Raw genomic sequence first — 16428 nt, 5'->3', positions numbered from 1 at the left:
TTTATATTTGAACCTTTTCTTTTCTCTCTCTAAACTAATTATATGGTTTAAGTGTCTTAACTATTTCTCTCTCCCATAATTTTCTCTCTCCCATAATTTTTTCTCTCTCTCTCTCTCTCTATCACCACCTAAATGTCTTAAATCTTTCTCCCATAATTTTATATCTGAATTCATTTTTTTTTTTTAATTAATTGTGCTAACTCTCACTCTCCCATAAAAGCCGAGTTTTGACGTAGGGAGTGCTTAGAATTGCGACATGTGTCCTCCTAACTCCATTTTTTTTTTGTCTTAACTCTCTCTCCCGTAAATCCGTAGGTCTTTCTCTCTCCCTCTATCTCCACTTAAATGTCTTAAATCTCTCTCTCTCTCTCTCTCTCTTTATGTTTGAACCAATTTTTTGATTTTTTATTTGTAATGCATTGAGTTGTGTCAATGAAGAATACAAAAGGTTTTCAAATTCTCTATTTCTCTCTCTTTATTTAATTTTCTTTTTATCTTCTCTTGCTTTGTGTTTATATCTTAATGTGAGATATATTATTATTATTATTATATATATATTCATCATCATCATAATGCATTGAATTGTCTTAATGAAGAAAACAAAAGGTTTTCAAATTCTCTATTTCTCTCTCTTTATTTAATTTTCTTTTTATCTTCTCTTCCTTGATGTTTATATCTCAATATGAGACAATTAAAATATATGAGTTTTATTTGTAATATATTTAATTGTCTTAATGAAGAAAACAAAAGGTTCCCAAATTCTTTCTTTCTCTCTCTGTTTATTTTTCTTTTTCTCTTCTCTTGCTTTCTATTTATATTTCAATGTTCCTCTGTCAATTTCATACTCAAATCAGGAAAAAGACAAGACTACAAGAGAGAGGTAGAGAGAGTTTCTGATCGTTGTTTCTCAATGATTTCTTTTCTTTATTTTATTTTTTTTGTAAGAATAGTTCTTTTAAATTTTCCAATCGTTGTTTCTCAATGAAAAATTATACTATTCTCAATGAAGAGTAGAATAGTTATTTTCAATTATATTAGTATTTTCATTTTATTCATTTTTTTTATCTTTATTTTCGGTGCTTATGTTCTTCCATTTTTGTTTTTGTCCCTTATATTTTTTCTAATTTTTTTTTCTTCTCTTACTTTCTATTTATATCTCAATGTTCCTTTGTAAATTTCACAATCAATTCAGAAAAAGACAAGAGAGAGAGAGAGATAGAGAAAGAGAGAGATTTGCATTGCTGTTTCTCAATGAAAAATTATACTACAATTCTTTTTTTTTTATATATATATATATTTTTTCTAGAACAGTTCTTTTCAATTTTCCAATCGTTGTTTCTTAATGAAAAATTATACTACAATTTTTTTTTTTCTAGAATAGTTATTTTCAATTAGTATTTTCATTTTTTTTTCCTTTTTTTTTTTTATCTTTATTTCCGGTGCTTATGTTCTTCCATTTTTTTTTTTGTCTCTTATTTTTTTTCTAATTTATATATTATTTTTTATTCAAATGATTACTTTTCTTTGGTAAATTTCACATTGAACTCAAGAAATAATAATGAGAGAGAGTTTCTTATCGTTATTTTTGGTTGATAATTTTTTAATTTGTACATGTTGTTGTTCATTGAGTGATTTAATTTTTTTTATCTGTTTACATGCTTAATTAATGGATGACATTGGTTTTTAAGGTTTCATTGGAATCAAGAAACGTATACAGTAGAAAAAGACAATTCTTTCAATTATATTAAAATTTTACTTTTAGTTTTTTATTTTATCTTTATTTAATGTATTTATGTTCTTCCATTGTTATCCCTTAAATTTTCTACTAATTTATATATTATTTATTCAAATTGAATATTTTTCTTTTGTAAATTTCACATTGAATTAGGAAATGATAGTGAAAGAGTTTCCTATTATTATTTTTGGTACGATGTATGATGCTTTTTTAGATTATGTCAATGTTCATTGCATGTGTAGATTTTTTTGTCTTTGTTTTGTTTTCCTGTATGTCTTAAAATTAGTTTCATTTACTTTATATATGTGAAGGATGGTTGTAAAAAAAAAAAAAAAAAGTGGTTATGTTCTTCCATTTTTTTCCCTTAAATTTTATACTAATTTATATATTATTTATTCAAATTGATTAGTTTTCTTTTGTAAATTTCACGTTGAATTAAGGGAAATGATTGTGAAAAATTTTCCTATCATTATTTTTGGTACGATGTATAATTAGATTATGTCAATATTCCTGCCAGTGTTTTTTATCTCTTTCATTTTTAAAAAGAAAAATTAAACTACCAACATTCTTTTGTTTACAAAATTAGTAAACATAACTGTAATCAAATATCAATATGCTCATATATTTTAGAACACTTCTTTATTTTTGTCAGTGTAATAGAAAAAATTCTCAAAAAAATTGTTTATGAGGAGAAAGTTCAACTCCTGAAAGACAAAAGTTTATCATAATGGATTGTGTAGTAGAGGAGAAGTGGTGTCATTGTTGGAATATAATGATTAATCAATCATTTTGTATAATTGATTAATATATGTTTTTATTTTGAATTTTTTTCCTTTATATTTCGTTTTAAACTACAAATATGGGAACAAATATTTTATGAATTTTTAAATTTAATAGATATGTATTGAGTAAAACTATGGTTTAAAAGGATCTTATGAACATTTGTCATTTTTGGTAGCTAATTAGTTAATTAAGAGAAGAAAATAAAAATTGTTGTTGATAATCTTTTAAAGACTTTTTGAGTAAATTACAAAATAAAAAAAAAACCCGGCGCGTAGCGCGGGCTCTAAGCTAGTTACTTGTAAAATGATTGCATCCAGAAAAGACAGGCTTTCTTAGTCTTGAGGCTGGCATCTTGGTTGTAAGAATTGGTAAATCTCGGGTCATGATGCTCTAGGCTATTAAACTTTTACTTAAGACCACTATTTGAGGGCCAAGATATAGTAGAAACTGATTTGATCAATAATGTGGCGGTGCCTGAGCATCATTTTGGATCAAATTACATGAAGAATGAAAGTGCACAGGTTACCCTTGAGCAAAATTCAATTTTCCAAATCATGCATAAGCATTAGTCGAATTTATTTTTCTCCTAATTGTGTGAAAATGAAAGAGAACAATTATTCTCAAATCGCAAGAATTAGTGCAAACATTTAGAAAAATACATCTGATTTTGCATTCATAGAAGACACAAAAAAGGACAGCACGATCCTATAACAAGTCATGCTGTACTGTACAACTTTGTATCTAAACAAAGGAACATATTTGAATTGAAAACAAAAGTTAGATTAAGTTGTCTCAATTTGTGAAATACTGAAAGCGGTAACATTTCGATTTTTACGAGCCCTTGCCCACTGCTTTGCATACGACTATCTTATTTGAAAGAAAAAAAAAAATCCCACGTGATCTTCACAAGCTTCAATGAAAGTTTTCCATTTTCCTGTTTTCGATGAGAATTCTGTTCAAAGTTTGAGTGCTGATTGCTCACCACCTTTAAACTTGTGGCCATCTTTGACAAAGAATAAAATGGGCACCATCAATTTCCTGGTATTTAAATGTGGTGTTGTGCACGAAATTAAATATAGGATCCCAAAGAACTAGAAAAGAACATAATAGAAAATAGATCAATCACATAAGACACCAAAATTTAAGTGGTTCGGCTTAACAAGCCTACATCCACTGGCGGAGACGACTCGGAGGAAATTTATTAACAAAAAAATTGAGTACAAAGATAACAGGAAGAAAATCACTCAAAACTCAAAGTTCCAATACACCCAAATCTCACTCTCATACAAGAGAAAAAATTGACAAAGAAAACTCTATTCTTCTCTAAGTGCCATAAGGCACAACAAAGTGAAAAAACCCTAATGAGACATTGGTTTCTAATTTTTCTTCCACTTTGCCTTGTTGCAAAGCCTCCCTTTTATAAGGCAATAAGTCGGTGAAAGGATACTCCAAAAACAAGTAGTAGTGGAACACTGACTTCGGCTAGGGTAATAACCCCAGGTCTCCAAATACTACTTATAAAAGGAGAGCCAAATATACTAGAACACTATAAGCCAAAGACAACGAATGGGCCACACGTCTGACTTGTGAAATACAAGTTACACCACAACATGTAGTTGTTCAGATACTTTACAAAGATGTCTCAGCGTCAGCGCCATCCATTTTCTGGTATTTGGGTTGTAGAGAAGAAGATATCCAACATCTTTGGGCACCTGTTAAATAGGAGATAGTTAACACAAATGACTTCATCATACAAAGCCATAATATGACACTAGTCGTTGTGGGTAAACTTTCGAAAAAGAAACATTGTATTCCCACGATTATTACCCTTTGTTGAACAAGGAGGTATAAATGCCTCTTGACCTCTGACGGTGAATGTGTAAGAAAAATGAATCTGATATAAGGTGAGCTTCAACCTCTTGACCTATCACAGCAATACAACATGACAAGCTGGGACTTCTCCTGGTTTCTCAAATGCCACAAAGATCTGTCCAGGTGTATCCTAAAGGAGAGATCTGAGAGGCTTTGTTAATACTTGAGAGAATTCCTCTGCTTCTGAAGCTTACAGAATGACACTGACCTGGCAGGGAAGCAGAAATATTATAAAGGGATTCTCAAGTACGAACGGTAACATGAAGTTCTGCTTTCAATAAGATAGTCATTACTTGTAATTGCTCTGGGGTTGTATTGGTGCACTTTTACACCATTCAATTGAGTATTCTGTTTCTGTTTCTGCTTCAGTTGGTGAAAAAAGTAACACATAATTCCCAATCAGAAAACATACCCTGCTTCAGTTAGTCTACCCATATACCGCAGAAAACAGTAAAAAAAAAAATCCAATTTCACTCTTATGGGAAATGAAATTTGAAAATCAGCATACCTGTCGGATCACAGGGACTTAGGGGATGTTCTGGATTTCAGGGTCGTGCATTGCTTTGGCCTACAACATGGTTTCATAATATCTACTAATATTAGATATCAGCAAGGGATATGCCACATGAAAGCAACATGGAAGAGGATACAAAGATGTATGGCCTTATAATTGGTCAAAACGGGGATGTTCCATATCTGATTGTGCATTCATCTAGAGAAAGAAAAAAAGGATAACATGATCCTATTCCAAGTCATGCTTTACTGTACAACTTTGTATCTAAACAAGGGAACATATTTGAGTTGACAATAAAAGCTAGATTAAGCTGTCACAATTGGTGAAATACTGAAAGCAGTAACATTTAGATTTTCACGAGCTCTTGTCCACCGCTTTGCAAAGAATCAGGGAAAGTTTCATACCAGTATCTTATTTGCAAAGAAAAATCCCTCATGGTGTTCACAAGTTTCAAGCAAAGTCTTCCATTTTTCTGTCTTCCATAAGAAATTTGGTTAAAGTTTGCATGCTGAATGCTCACCACGTTAAAACATAGGGCCATCTTTGACGGAGAACCAAATGGGCAAAATGCCAATCCAAGGATGTCACCAACATCCATTTTCTAGTATTTTGGTTGTAGATGAAGATATCCAACATCTTTGGGCACCTGTTAAATATGAGTTAGTTTCCACGACTTATAACACAAATGACTCCATTATACAAAGCCATTTTGACAGCAATCATTGTAGATAAACTCTAGAAAAACCACTAATAACATGATTTCATCTTGTTCCTTTTTCTATTAAAAAAAAAAAAAATTATATTCAAACTGTTTTATCATTTTCCTAATATAACCAAATGGGCCATATATTACCCTTACATGTTTGTCAATTTTTGAACTCAATTGAAGGGAGAAGTATGTACTTTCCTTAGAAATATTCAGATACATAATTGTGAATAAAATATTGAAAGAAAACTGTCAGCAGAGTGCTTGACAGTAACAGTAAAGCAGCACAGCTGCAGGGGAGAAAAAAAGAGCTTAACCTGTTCTTCATTTTAAAGATAAAAAAGTTTGTAGCTTTCTGCATTTTCTTTGAACCAAAATATAATCAAACAAACAGGTTTCTTCAAGCTCATGATCAACCCAAATTCTTCTAAAACCATAGGAATGACACCACCTAACAAATAGAAAGCATTATATCAAAGAAACTCCGAGGATGAATGGGGCTTCAAAAAATTAGACATTTTCATTCCTCCTGAAGCAAGTAACCACCAATAAAATAAATGTATTTAACTCAATAATGGCATGAAAAAGCCTCATTTAAACAGAATCTTTTCATCTCATTTCGGAAGGGATGGAAGATAAAGTCGATTAAAAATAACATGTTGGTGTGTAGTTTGTATGCACTCGAGAGAAACAAAAAAAACAAAAAAACAAAAGAAAAGAAAATGCTGAGGATATAAAAAATCACCTGCTGCCATTCATACAAATTGACAATTCAAAGCCTCTATTGTAGGAAAAAAAAAAACAGAGCAATATTCCCATGATCTCGATTTATTACGCACCATAAGTCCAACAAGGCACCACCAAATTTTCAGTACCTATTCACCAGAAAATAAGTATATGTTGGATTCAATAAATAAATAGTAACACTTTCAGTACCAACAAATTCTTGACAACAAAAAAACAGAACAATATCTCTTAAGAAACTGAAATAATATGTGAAAAAACACTCACACTCCACACACAACAGATCTGAGCTGCACAACAAATTTGACTCTCTTTGCAGCTTGTCTCCACTCATTTCATTCATTCAGATTTCCAACACCACAGATTAGTGACTCCACTAATACTTTAAGACTCGCCCTCCATCCCATGACATTCCTTTTTCTGCAACACAATTTTTGTAACATGAGTTTACTGATTATATGATTTATATGTTAGGGACTAACTAAATCAGATCAATACAAATGTTACGATTTTTCAGTAAAATACACTTTTTGTTATAAATAAAATACATTTATGGGCTTGAATTCAGCAAATATAAAAGGGACCCAATTCGTGAAAAACTTAAACCAAATATTTAGGAGTTGGAATAATTGGCTAACCTTCGGGCATTCACGCCTCAAAGGATCATAGAATCTATTTGCCTGCCTCTTGCTTCTTGTAATTGTCACCCAGCTATTCGAACTTCCAGATTCTGCTAATTAAAAGTTTCCCATACAATTAATTAAACAAATACACAAACAATTCGACAGTAATAAAAAGAAGCGAAATTTATCGGACAAAGAAAATATATTTTTTATATATATATGAAAGAATTAGAGAAATTTATTACTAGAAGCAAGAGGATCATATTAATAATTAGCTGATTGAGAAAAGCAATTACCTCATCGTTGTGCAGGTATTATAACTGAAAATGGGACTCTTGCGATGCTTTTGGCTCATCCAATATAAACTTCCAAATCAAAAATTACGTTATCGACGTCGGGAATCTTTCGCCGTACTTTTTCTTTCTTGCTTTGCCACCACTTCCTTAACAAAGGGCAGTGAGAGATGAGTACAGTAGAAAGGGAGGCAGGCAACACCTCTTTGGGCATGTACTTGAGCTTAGGGCATTCGGTGACCGACAATTGTTGAAGAGAGGTGAGGTGTTGAAGCCCTTTCTTGTCCAAAGATTTCATATTTGGAAATCCATTGAACCGAAGAGAAGTCAAACAAGAAGGCATCAACCCTGGCTCTGGAAAAGACACCACATCTTCAGCTTTGCTACCGATATGCAAATGTCTAATAGACGAGAGTTTTTGCAAACCCCACTCCATTCGACTGGCAAAGAGTTTCTCACAATACTTAACCCGAAGAAATTCCAGATTGCTAGGAAAGCCCCCTTCAGGTAACAATTCAACTTCTGGACAATCGATTATCGCTAAAAATTCAAGAGAGGGAAGGAGTATATGCATCTTCTCTGGCAGTGACCTCAGACTTCCACAATATCGTACCGCAAAGGATTTAAGGTTGGGGCCTCGAATTCCTCCTTTTGGAAAAGATACAAAATTCGGGCACTTGTCGATGTAAATATCCAAGATCACTAAATCACGTCCATGTTGTTCTGAAGCTGTAAATGATTCCAGATTCATACACCCAGAGATGTCGATTTTATAAAGCTTTGGGAATAAATCTAATGGAAGTGACTTGAGGGAATCACAATTGTCCAACTTCAACGTTTCAAGGGATGAAAATTCCAAGTGTGTTGGGAGCTCTAACTTCATACACTTTTTGATTGTTAACTCTTGAAGGCAGCCATTGGAGTCCACCAGTCCTTGGGGAAGAGACTCTAGTGCGCCACATCCTTCAATTTTGAGCTTCTGCAGTCCGATTGGCAATTCCTTTAACTGAACCTCATTACAATTTTTTAAATACAATTCGTGCAAAGAAGGAGCCCTTGGGAGTGAGGCAGCCAACTGCGGACATTCAAGAATTTCAAGTTTGGCCAAAGAAGGAAGATGGATGGGCAGCTCTCCTGTTAGCTTGGGGCATAAACTAATATACAGCTCTTCAAGTTGAGGAAAAGGTCCACCTTCATTTTCAGCACCAAAAGAAGTCCATTCCTCCCACTTCAACATTTGCTCGAGCCTGAGAACTTTCAAGGCTCCAAATGGCTTAGCTGATGAAGAATTGCTCACATAAAACTCACGATCCACTTTAACTACTTCTTCAAACCCAACAACAAAGAGGTCCCGCAAAGAGGATAGTTGCCCAAGTGGTGGCAAGTTGCAACAATGTCTACAGTTTTCTAAGCGAAGGGACACTATATTAAGGAATGAATGATGCCCGACCCAATCTGGAAAAGTATCAGCGCCATAGTTGTTGATAGTTAGACTTTTCAAGTTACGATGAGGCTGAAGATTGTCAAGTACAGATCTATGGCATTCTGAAATATTAGTATCTAATGCATTCCATTCCAACACCAACTCCTCAAGGTACTTCCTTTCTTTCAAGCATGCTTTCAAAGCATCCTCAGGAGATACAACATTTTGGAGCTTTAAAATAGAAAGCTTTCCTCGGAGATTTGAAAGTTTTCCTAGTTCTTCAATGCAAGCCCCACTATGTTTGCTGATGATAAATTTAGTTAATGTTCGTAGGCATTTTAGTCTACTCAACTGCATTGGCATCTCCTTTATGGCAGTTCCAATAATATCAAGATGACGTAAATTAACGAGTTTCCACACATCTCTCGGTAATACAGAAAGACCTTCACAACCTAATAAATTCAATGTTTGCAAATTGCACAACTTACATATGGAATCAGGCAACCTTACAATTTTAGTGAAAGAAAGGTTCAAATAACGTAAATGCTTAAGTTTGCCAATTGATTCGGGCAGCTCAATCCTATTATAATGGTGAGATAGAGAGAGCACCCGCAATGACCTTAGATTTGGCAATAAGTCATGTGGTACTCTATTAGCTAAGAAGCAGACGATATTATCCGGTGGCGACAACTTTAATGGCAAGAATGTGTGCAATCGAGTAGACTCATAAAGAACCTCAAACTTCTTAAATTTGTTATATGTTTTTCTTAAATATGACAAATGGCGAGTCTTGTTCAAAACTTCTTGAGAATTGTCAACTTCCAGTCTAAAGGTAAATTGTCCAGACACAAATTTTGCCAAGTCGTTGACAAGATCATGCATTATAAAACCTGATTTGTTGCCACTTGATTGTTCCAACAATGATCTTGATGCCAAAGCAAGGAAGTAGTCTTCACCAACCTCTTCCATTCCTTTGTTTCTAGTTTCTTCTAAGAAACCTTCTGCCATCCATAATAAGACTACTTGATTTTTTTCCAAAACATAATCCTTGGGAAATATTGAACAATAAGCAAAACATTGCTTTAATTGTGGGGAAAGATATTTGTAACTTAATCTTAGAGCAGGAAGAATGTTTGTTTTGTCAATTGGTGAATCCCATAGTTCGCTCTTCAATATATTCTCCCATTCATCCACATCTAGTTTAGATCGCAAGAGAGCCCCAATTGCCTTGGCCGCTAAAGGTAGGCCTTCACACTTTTTCACAATTTGTCTACCAATTACTTCTAGCTCTGGACGTGCATCAAATATGCCATCGAGGAATGCATGTTTTGCAAATAGTGACCAACAATCTTCTTCCAGTAACGTCTTTAGACGATGAGTTGGAATAGTGCGCATGATTGATGCAACATCGTCATTGCGTGTAGTTACAATGATTGTGCATCCAGGTGCCCCAGATTTAAATGGCTTACTTAACATCTCCCAATCAACATAATTATCATTCCAAACATCATCTAGAACTAGTAGAAATTTCTTCTCCATCAATTTCTCATTTAGTGCAAGTTGAAGCAAATTTAGATTATTACTATCAGCATTAGCAGACGAACCTACTTCTTCTAAAATTGTTTTCGTAAGCTTTAACACGTCAAATTCATCCGAAACACAAACCCATGCTTGAAGGTGAAAATGCTCCTTCACCCTCTTGTCCTTGTACACAAGTTGAGCAAGGGTGGTCTTGCCAATTCCTCCCATGCCAACTATGGGAATCACACACAGATTTTTATTACAAGATGCATCATCCAAGACCAATAAGCTTATTATTTTTTCCTTATCATCATCCCTACCAAAAATATCAGATTCTTCGACCAAAGAAGTCGTGATAAATCTTTTTGATGATTCTCCTCCAACGCCTTCTCTTAGACCTAGATCATCCTTTTGTCTTGCCAGATATTCTAGTTTGTCAAGTAGCTCTTTTATCTTAGGCTCTATCTCCTTGACAAAATGATTGAAAAAAGTGGAGATGGAGTTTCGTACCTTAGTTGCAGTGGTTTGAAATTCAGCATCCAACTTACACTGCAAGGCTTCAGTGGCTATCTCATCTAGGACGTCTTCTGCATCGTAGACAACATCTTTCAGGTTATGAAGCCACTCTTTCACAGAAAGATCCATAAGTTGTTTTTCCTCCGCATCTTCGCACAGTTTATGGACGGACAACAATCTTATCTTCAACTTCTCTACGTCTCCTTTGTTGAGTTTGCGCCGCCGAAAGAAGTCCACGAATTCAGGAGACGCCATCCTGTCAAATAACACTTGGAGGGAGGCGGAAAGAAAAGCTCCTCCCACTAAGGCCCCAGCCATCGGAAGAAATAAAAGGAAGTGAAGGAAAGTGATTGCAAACGGCAGAGCAAAGTGAGATTGCAATGAAAGATCGAATGAAAGGAAGATGAATGGAGCAAACGGCAGAGCAAAAGGAGAATGCAATTGAAGAAAATGATGGAAAAGGAGGAAGGTGATATGTTTTGCTTTCTAAACCGGAAACAGCTTTGGGAAAGTGATGGACCCACACGGCTGCTCGGGAAAAAAAGAAATGGACCCACACGGCTGATGGATGAGTAAAATTACCATTTGCGGCAGCTTTGTGGTGGACTCCACACCACGTGATTAACTCAGAGTAATCAATCAAAGAAAATGGAAAGCAGGTAAACTGATGCTGTTTTAAAGCCTCCATTATTGGTAATGAGTTGAAGAAAAATATGATAATTAAGATAAATTTAAAATAAGTATCATTCAAAAATTGTATGGAAATGATAATTAATTAGTTTGTCTTGTATGCTCACTCATAAGAGAAAAGCATTGAAGTTTGGGTTTTGAAATATATATGATTCAGGATTTTATTGCTTCGGTTGAGATTTCTAAAAACTGGTTTATTAATAAAGTTCCTAAATAAAGATTCAAAGTTCTAATTCAGTTCAATTATAACAAGATGAGAGTAATTTGACAAATGGGCTCCTAGTTTTAAATTTATTACGTCAAATTAGTCACAAAAAAATCTACTAAAGAATCCCCCTTACCAAAGAATATGTTGGCTGATTGTGTGGCTAGTTGCGTTGGCTCCACAACATGTGATTTAACGGCATTCATTTGGTTTTCATTTCAATTACTAATTAGTGTATTCCACAAGGACCGTAACACTTTTTGGCATATTTCTTACTATTTGGTTATATTTCTTACGCTGTGCTTTTCGTTTTGAGTTTGTTATAAGATATTCAATCATTTTTGGGTATGTTGAACCCATGTAATTGTTTCCCAATTTGCTTAGAGAAAAGAAAAAGAAAAAGGAATCAAAGAAAAAGTAAAGTGGGGAGCTGATTTTTTGACTAGGAACACTTGCACCATGGACATTAATGCTTTCACCATGTATAATATAGTCTTATTTTTCTTTCCTAGGATGTAGGCACCATAGTAGTAAGGAGCCCACATCACATGACAATAAAGCCGTTTCATTTCCCATCACCTAAACGAAGAAAAAAAAAAAAGAAAGCAATTTCATGGACATTGCTTTCACCATTAAATTCTCAAATCAGTAATTGCTTAAGTGGGGATCTTTATTGGACACGAAGCTTAAATTATTAACTTTTCCTAGAAAGTAATTTACAAATTAATTTGGTAGTTGATAATTAAGCAAATAATTTGGATGATCAATATCTTTTAATTATTTTATCAAATATGAATTGACACGTCACTTTGTAATAAAAGTTGTAGTATGTGTTATTCATCTTGGAAGGCAGTAATTTTTTTAAAGAGATTTGGGTCTACAAAACGTTATTATAGAAGGTGATGCTTTAAAAATAATTCATGCTTTTTAGACGGAAGACCAACTATGATGGAGATATGGTATATATATTAATTAAGGATGCGAAGATTGTTTTGCAAAACTTTTAGTTTTGGCTTGTGATGCATACAAGAAGAAAAGCAAATATAGCAGCACACTTGTAATGCCCCAGATTTTAAAACTCATTTAAAAATATTATTTTGAAGATAAATATTATTTTAATATTCATATTAGGTAAGAATATTCATTCTCGATGAATTTATGAATTTATATAAATATTATAAGTATGAATATTGATTTGAGATTATTACATCATAAGGCTTGATTTTTTATGAGATATTATTTTCATATTATTTTATTGAGTGATTTAAGAGATAAAATAATTTAATGGGGCGAGCAGAATATTTAAGTATCAATTTAGATGGCGATCAAAATAGTGAATGATTGATATTTTTTTTTTAAGAGTGATGGTCATGCACACATTCCCCATTTTTCTTCTCCTTTTCTCCTTTCTCCTTTCTCTTTTCTCTTTTCTCCTACGCCTGCCGACACCTTTCCCCTTTTCTTATATTTTTCTCTTCTCCTCTCTCTTCCCCACACGTCCCACCACTTTACCAACATCTCCACTCACTCTTTTCTACTCAATTTTTTTTTTTATCTTTCTTTCTCTTTTCTTTCCTTTTCCTTCTTTTTCCCAACATACCACTCCCAAATTTTTTATCCTTTCTTTTCCTCTTTGTCTCTTCCTCCCACTCAAGCACAGATTTTATTGCTGGATGATGAAGCCGAGAGAGTGCGTGGGAATGGGATAGAAATAGATGGAAATAACATGAGAGGAAGAGAGCAAGAAGCATAAACCTGGGAGAGAAACGAACAGGCAGTAAGAGAGACAGATCAAAGCAAGCTTATGGGTCGATTTTTGGGTTTCTTTTAGGATGGATTGGCCGATTTGTTTAGTTTCCATTTAAATAAACCATCCCTATCCTTTTAAGTTCAACCGCGCACCACCTTCCCCTTCATTTTCTTCCACTGTTTTTTTTTCCCCTTTCACCGACTGACACATCTTTCCCTTTTGCCTTTTTAATTTATTTTTCTTCCCCCTCAATCATGCATCTCTTGTTCCCCTCTTTTCTTCACCTGCTCCCCACTCTCACCTTCCCTTGTCTTCTTTCTTGACGTTTCCTCTTTCTCTCTGATAATAAAGAGAGAAGAAAAAATAATGGACAAATCTTAAGCATCTTCTTGGTATTATAAGCATTTGTTTGAAGTTATAAGTATAAGCATCTTCTTGTGTTTTTTTAAATATGATGTGACTTTTAAAATTATCATTGAATTTGAGATAATTAATTAAATTATTTTAGTAGAGAGGAATAACCAAAGCTCTCTCTTGCAATAATGTATCTCTAATAAATTAATGAGGGGGTAAGTAGAGAACAAGTCATTAACCTCATATACATATTCAATTATTTTAAGCATAAGATGAACATCATCTTGCTTAAAATATGATTATTAATTACCTAATACAGCCACCCTCATTTCTGTAGAATATATGGTTGAGTGGGTCAAATTAGTCGTGTAATAACTATTAGAAATGAGGAAAATAATTGTGCTTGTAGACGTGAAAACAACTGTTAACAGGTGTTCTAGATTATCTTATTAGAGAGAAAGAACCAAGAACCAAAGGTATCTCCTCCAATAATTACATTATCTTATAAAAGAATTCATTGGACCTAAATGACAAAAGTGCCCTGCAACTTCATTCATCTGGAAGAAAGAAAAGATGGATGTTGGTTAATTATCAGAGGAAGTTTTTAGCTGTACAGTGCCAAGTTCTTAGCTTGTATGTCTTAACCAAGGATTTATTGCAAGTAAAACATCATGTAATCTTGGGTTCAGCTAATCTTGTTACTGAGATTACTAATTTCTTGTAACATTTAGTATGTCTTTACTATAGGTTGAATATGTTGCTGAGACCTGTAACTAATTACTTGTAAAATGATTGCATCAAGAAAAGACAAGCTTTCTCAGTCTTGAGGCTGACATCTGGGTAAATCTCGGGTCATGATGCTCTAGGCAATTAAACTTTTACTTTAGATCACTCTTTGAGGGTCAAGAGATAGTAGAAACTGTTTTGATCAATAATATTGTGCTGCCAAAGCATAATTTTAGATCAAATTACATGAATAATGAATGTGCACAGGTTACCCTTGAGAAGAATTCAATTTTCCAAATCATGCATAAGCGTTAATGGAATTTATTTTTCTCCTGATAGTGTGAAAAATGAAAGAGAAAACAATTATTCTCAAATCGCAAGAATTACTGCAAACATTTAGAAAAATACATTAAAAATAATATGACTTCAATGCACCAAAATCCACATTTGATTTTGCATTCATAGAAAACACAAAAAAGGACAGCACGGTCCTATTCCATGTCATGCTGTACAGTACAACTTTGTATCTAAACAAAGGAACATATTTGAATTGAAAACAAAAGCTACATTAAGCTGTCTCAATTGGGCACCTGTTAAATAGGAGATAGTTAACACAAATGACTCTATCATACAATGCCATTATGACAGCATTCTTTGTAGGTAAACTTTCGAAAAAGAAACATTGTATTCCCACAATTATTACCCTTTGTTGAACAAGGATGCTTAAATGCCTCTTGACCTCCTCTGATGGTGAATGTGTAAGAAAAATGAATCTGATATAAGGTGATATAAGGTGAGTTTCCACCCCTTGACCTATCACAGCAATACAACAAGACAAGCTGGGACTTCTTCTGGTTTCTCAAATGCCACAAAGATCTGTCCAGCTGTGTCCTAAGGGAGAGATCTGAGAGGCTTTGTTAATACGTGAGAGAATTCCCCTGCTTCTGAAGCATACACAATGACAGTGACCTGGCAGGGAAGCAGAAATATTATAAAGGGATTCTCAAGTACGATTGGTAACATGAAGTTATGCTTTCAATAAGATAGTCATTACTTGTAGTTGCTCTGGGATTGTATTGGTGCACTTGTACAACATTCACTCAGTATTCTGTTTCTGCTTCAGTTGGTGAAAAAAATAACACATAATTCCCTATCAGAAACTCTGTAACATACTCTGCTTCAGTTAGTCTATCCATAATCCATATACCGCAGAAAACAGTAAAAAAAAATCCAATTTCACTCTTATGGGAAATGAAATTTGAAAATCAGCATACCTGTCTAATCACAGGGTCTTGGAGGATGTTCTGGATTCATAATATCTACTAATATTAGATAACAGAAAGGGATATGCCACATGAAAGTAACATGGAAGAGGATACAAAGATGGATGGCCTTATAATTGGTCAAAACGGGGACGTTCCATATGATATTTGTCTCAATTGGTGAAATACTGAAAGCAATAGCATTTACGAGCCCTTGCCCACCGCTTTGCAAAGAATCAAGGAAAGTTCCATACAAGTATCTTATTTGAAAACAAAAATCTCTCATGGTCTTCACAAGCTTCAAGGAAAGTCTTCCATTTTCCTGTCCCCCGTAAGAAATTTGGTTAAAGTTTGCATGCTGAATGCTAACCACCTTAAAACATGGGGCCATCTCTGACGAAGAACCAAATGGGCAAAAATGCCAATCCAAGGATGTCACCAACATCCATTTTCTGGTATTTGGGTTGTAGATGAAGATATCCAACATCTTTGGGCACCCGTTAAATAGGAGTTATATTCATTAACTCTTCCTACAAGCCAGCTTTCAGGAGAGGTACAAATTGACAATTCAGAGCCTCTACTGCAGAAAAGAAGAGAGCAATATTTCCATGATCTCGATTTTGTAGGCACCATAAGTCGAACAAGGCACCACCAAATTTTCAGTACCTATTCATTATAAAATAACTATAGGTCGGAATCAATATATAAATA

General features: G+C 34.0%; 1 protein-coding gene across 1 annotated transcript; it reads right to left on the bottom strand.

Moving 5' to 3' along the window:
- Window positions 1-3739: 3739 nt before the first annotated feature.
- LOC132173256 (putative disease resistance protein At3g14460) lies at window positions 3740-10442 on the bottom strand. The gene is made up of 9 exons (XM_059584724.1): window positions 7274-10442; window positions 6993-7084; window positions 6622-6774; window positions 6450-6485; window positions 5425-5550; window positions 4899-4958; window positions 4684-4753; window positions 4346-4598; window positions 3740-4230 (listed from the first exon to the last, which is right to left on the bottom strand). The coding sequence occupies exon 1, from the start codon at window positions 10440-10442 to the stop codon at window positions 7329-7331; it is 3114 nt and encodes a 1037-aa protein (XP_059440707.1). The 3' UTR covers window positions 3740-4230; window positions 4346-4598; window positions 4684-4753; window positions 4899-4958; window positions 5425-5550; window positions 6450-6485; window positions 6622-6774; window positions 6993-7084; window positions 7274-7328.
- Between the last annotated feature and the right edge of the window lie 5986 nt (window positions 10443-16428).

The sequence above is a fragment of the Corylus avellana genome, chromosome ca1 (genome assembly GCF_901000735.1).
Source record: "Corylus avellana chromosome ca1, CavTom2PMs-1.0".
In the NCBI taxonomy this organism is placed as follows: Eukaryota; Viridiplantae; Streptophyta; class Magnoliopsida; order Fagales; family Betulaceae; genus Corylus; species Corylus avellana.
The sequence above is the reverse complement of the archived record's forward strand: the minus strand, read 5'-3'. Positions and strand labels throughout refer to the sequence as shown.

Bases quoted from the DNA above. Each gene is read 5' to 3' on its own strand.
- LOC132173256 (XM_059584724.1), bottom strand. From the start codon at position 10,442: ATGGGAGGAATTGGCAAGACCACCCTTGCTCAACTTGTGTACAAGGAC.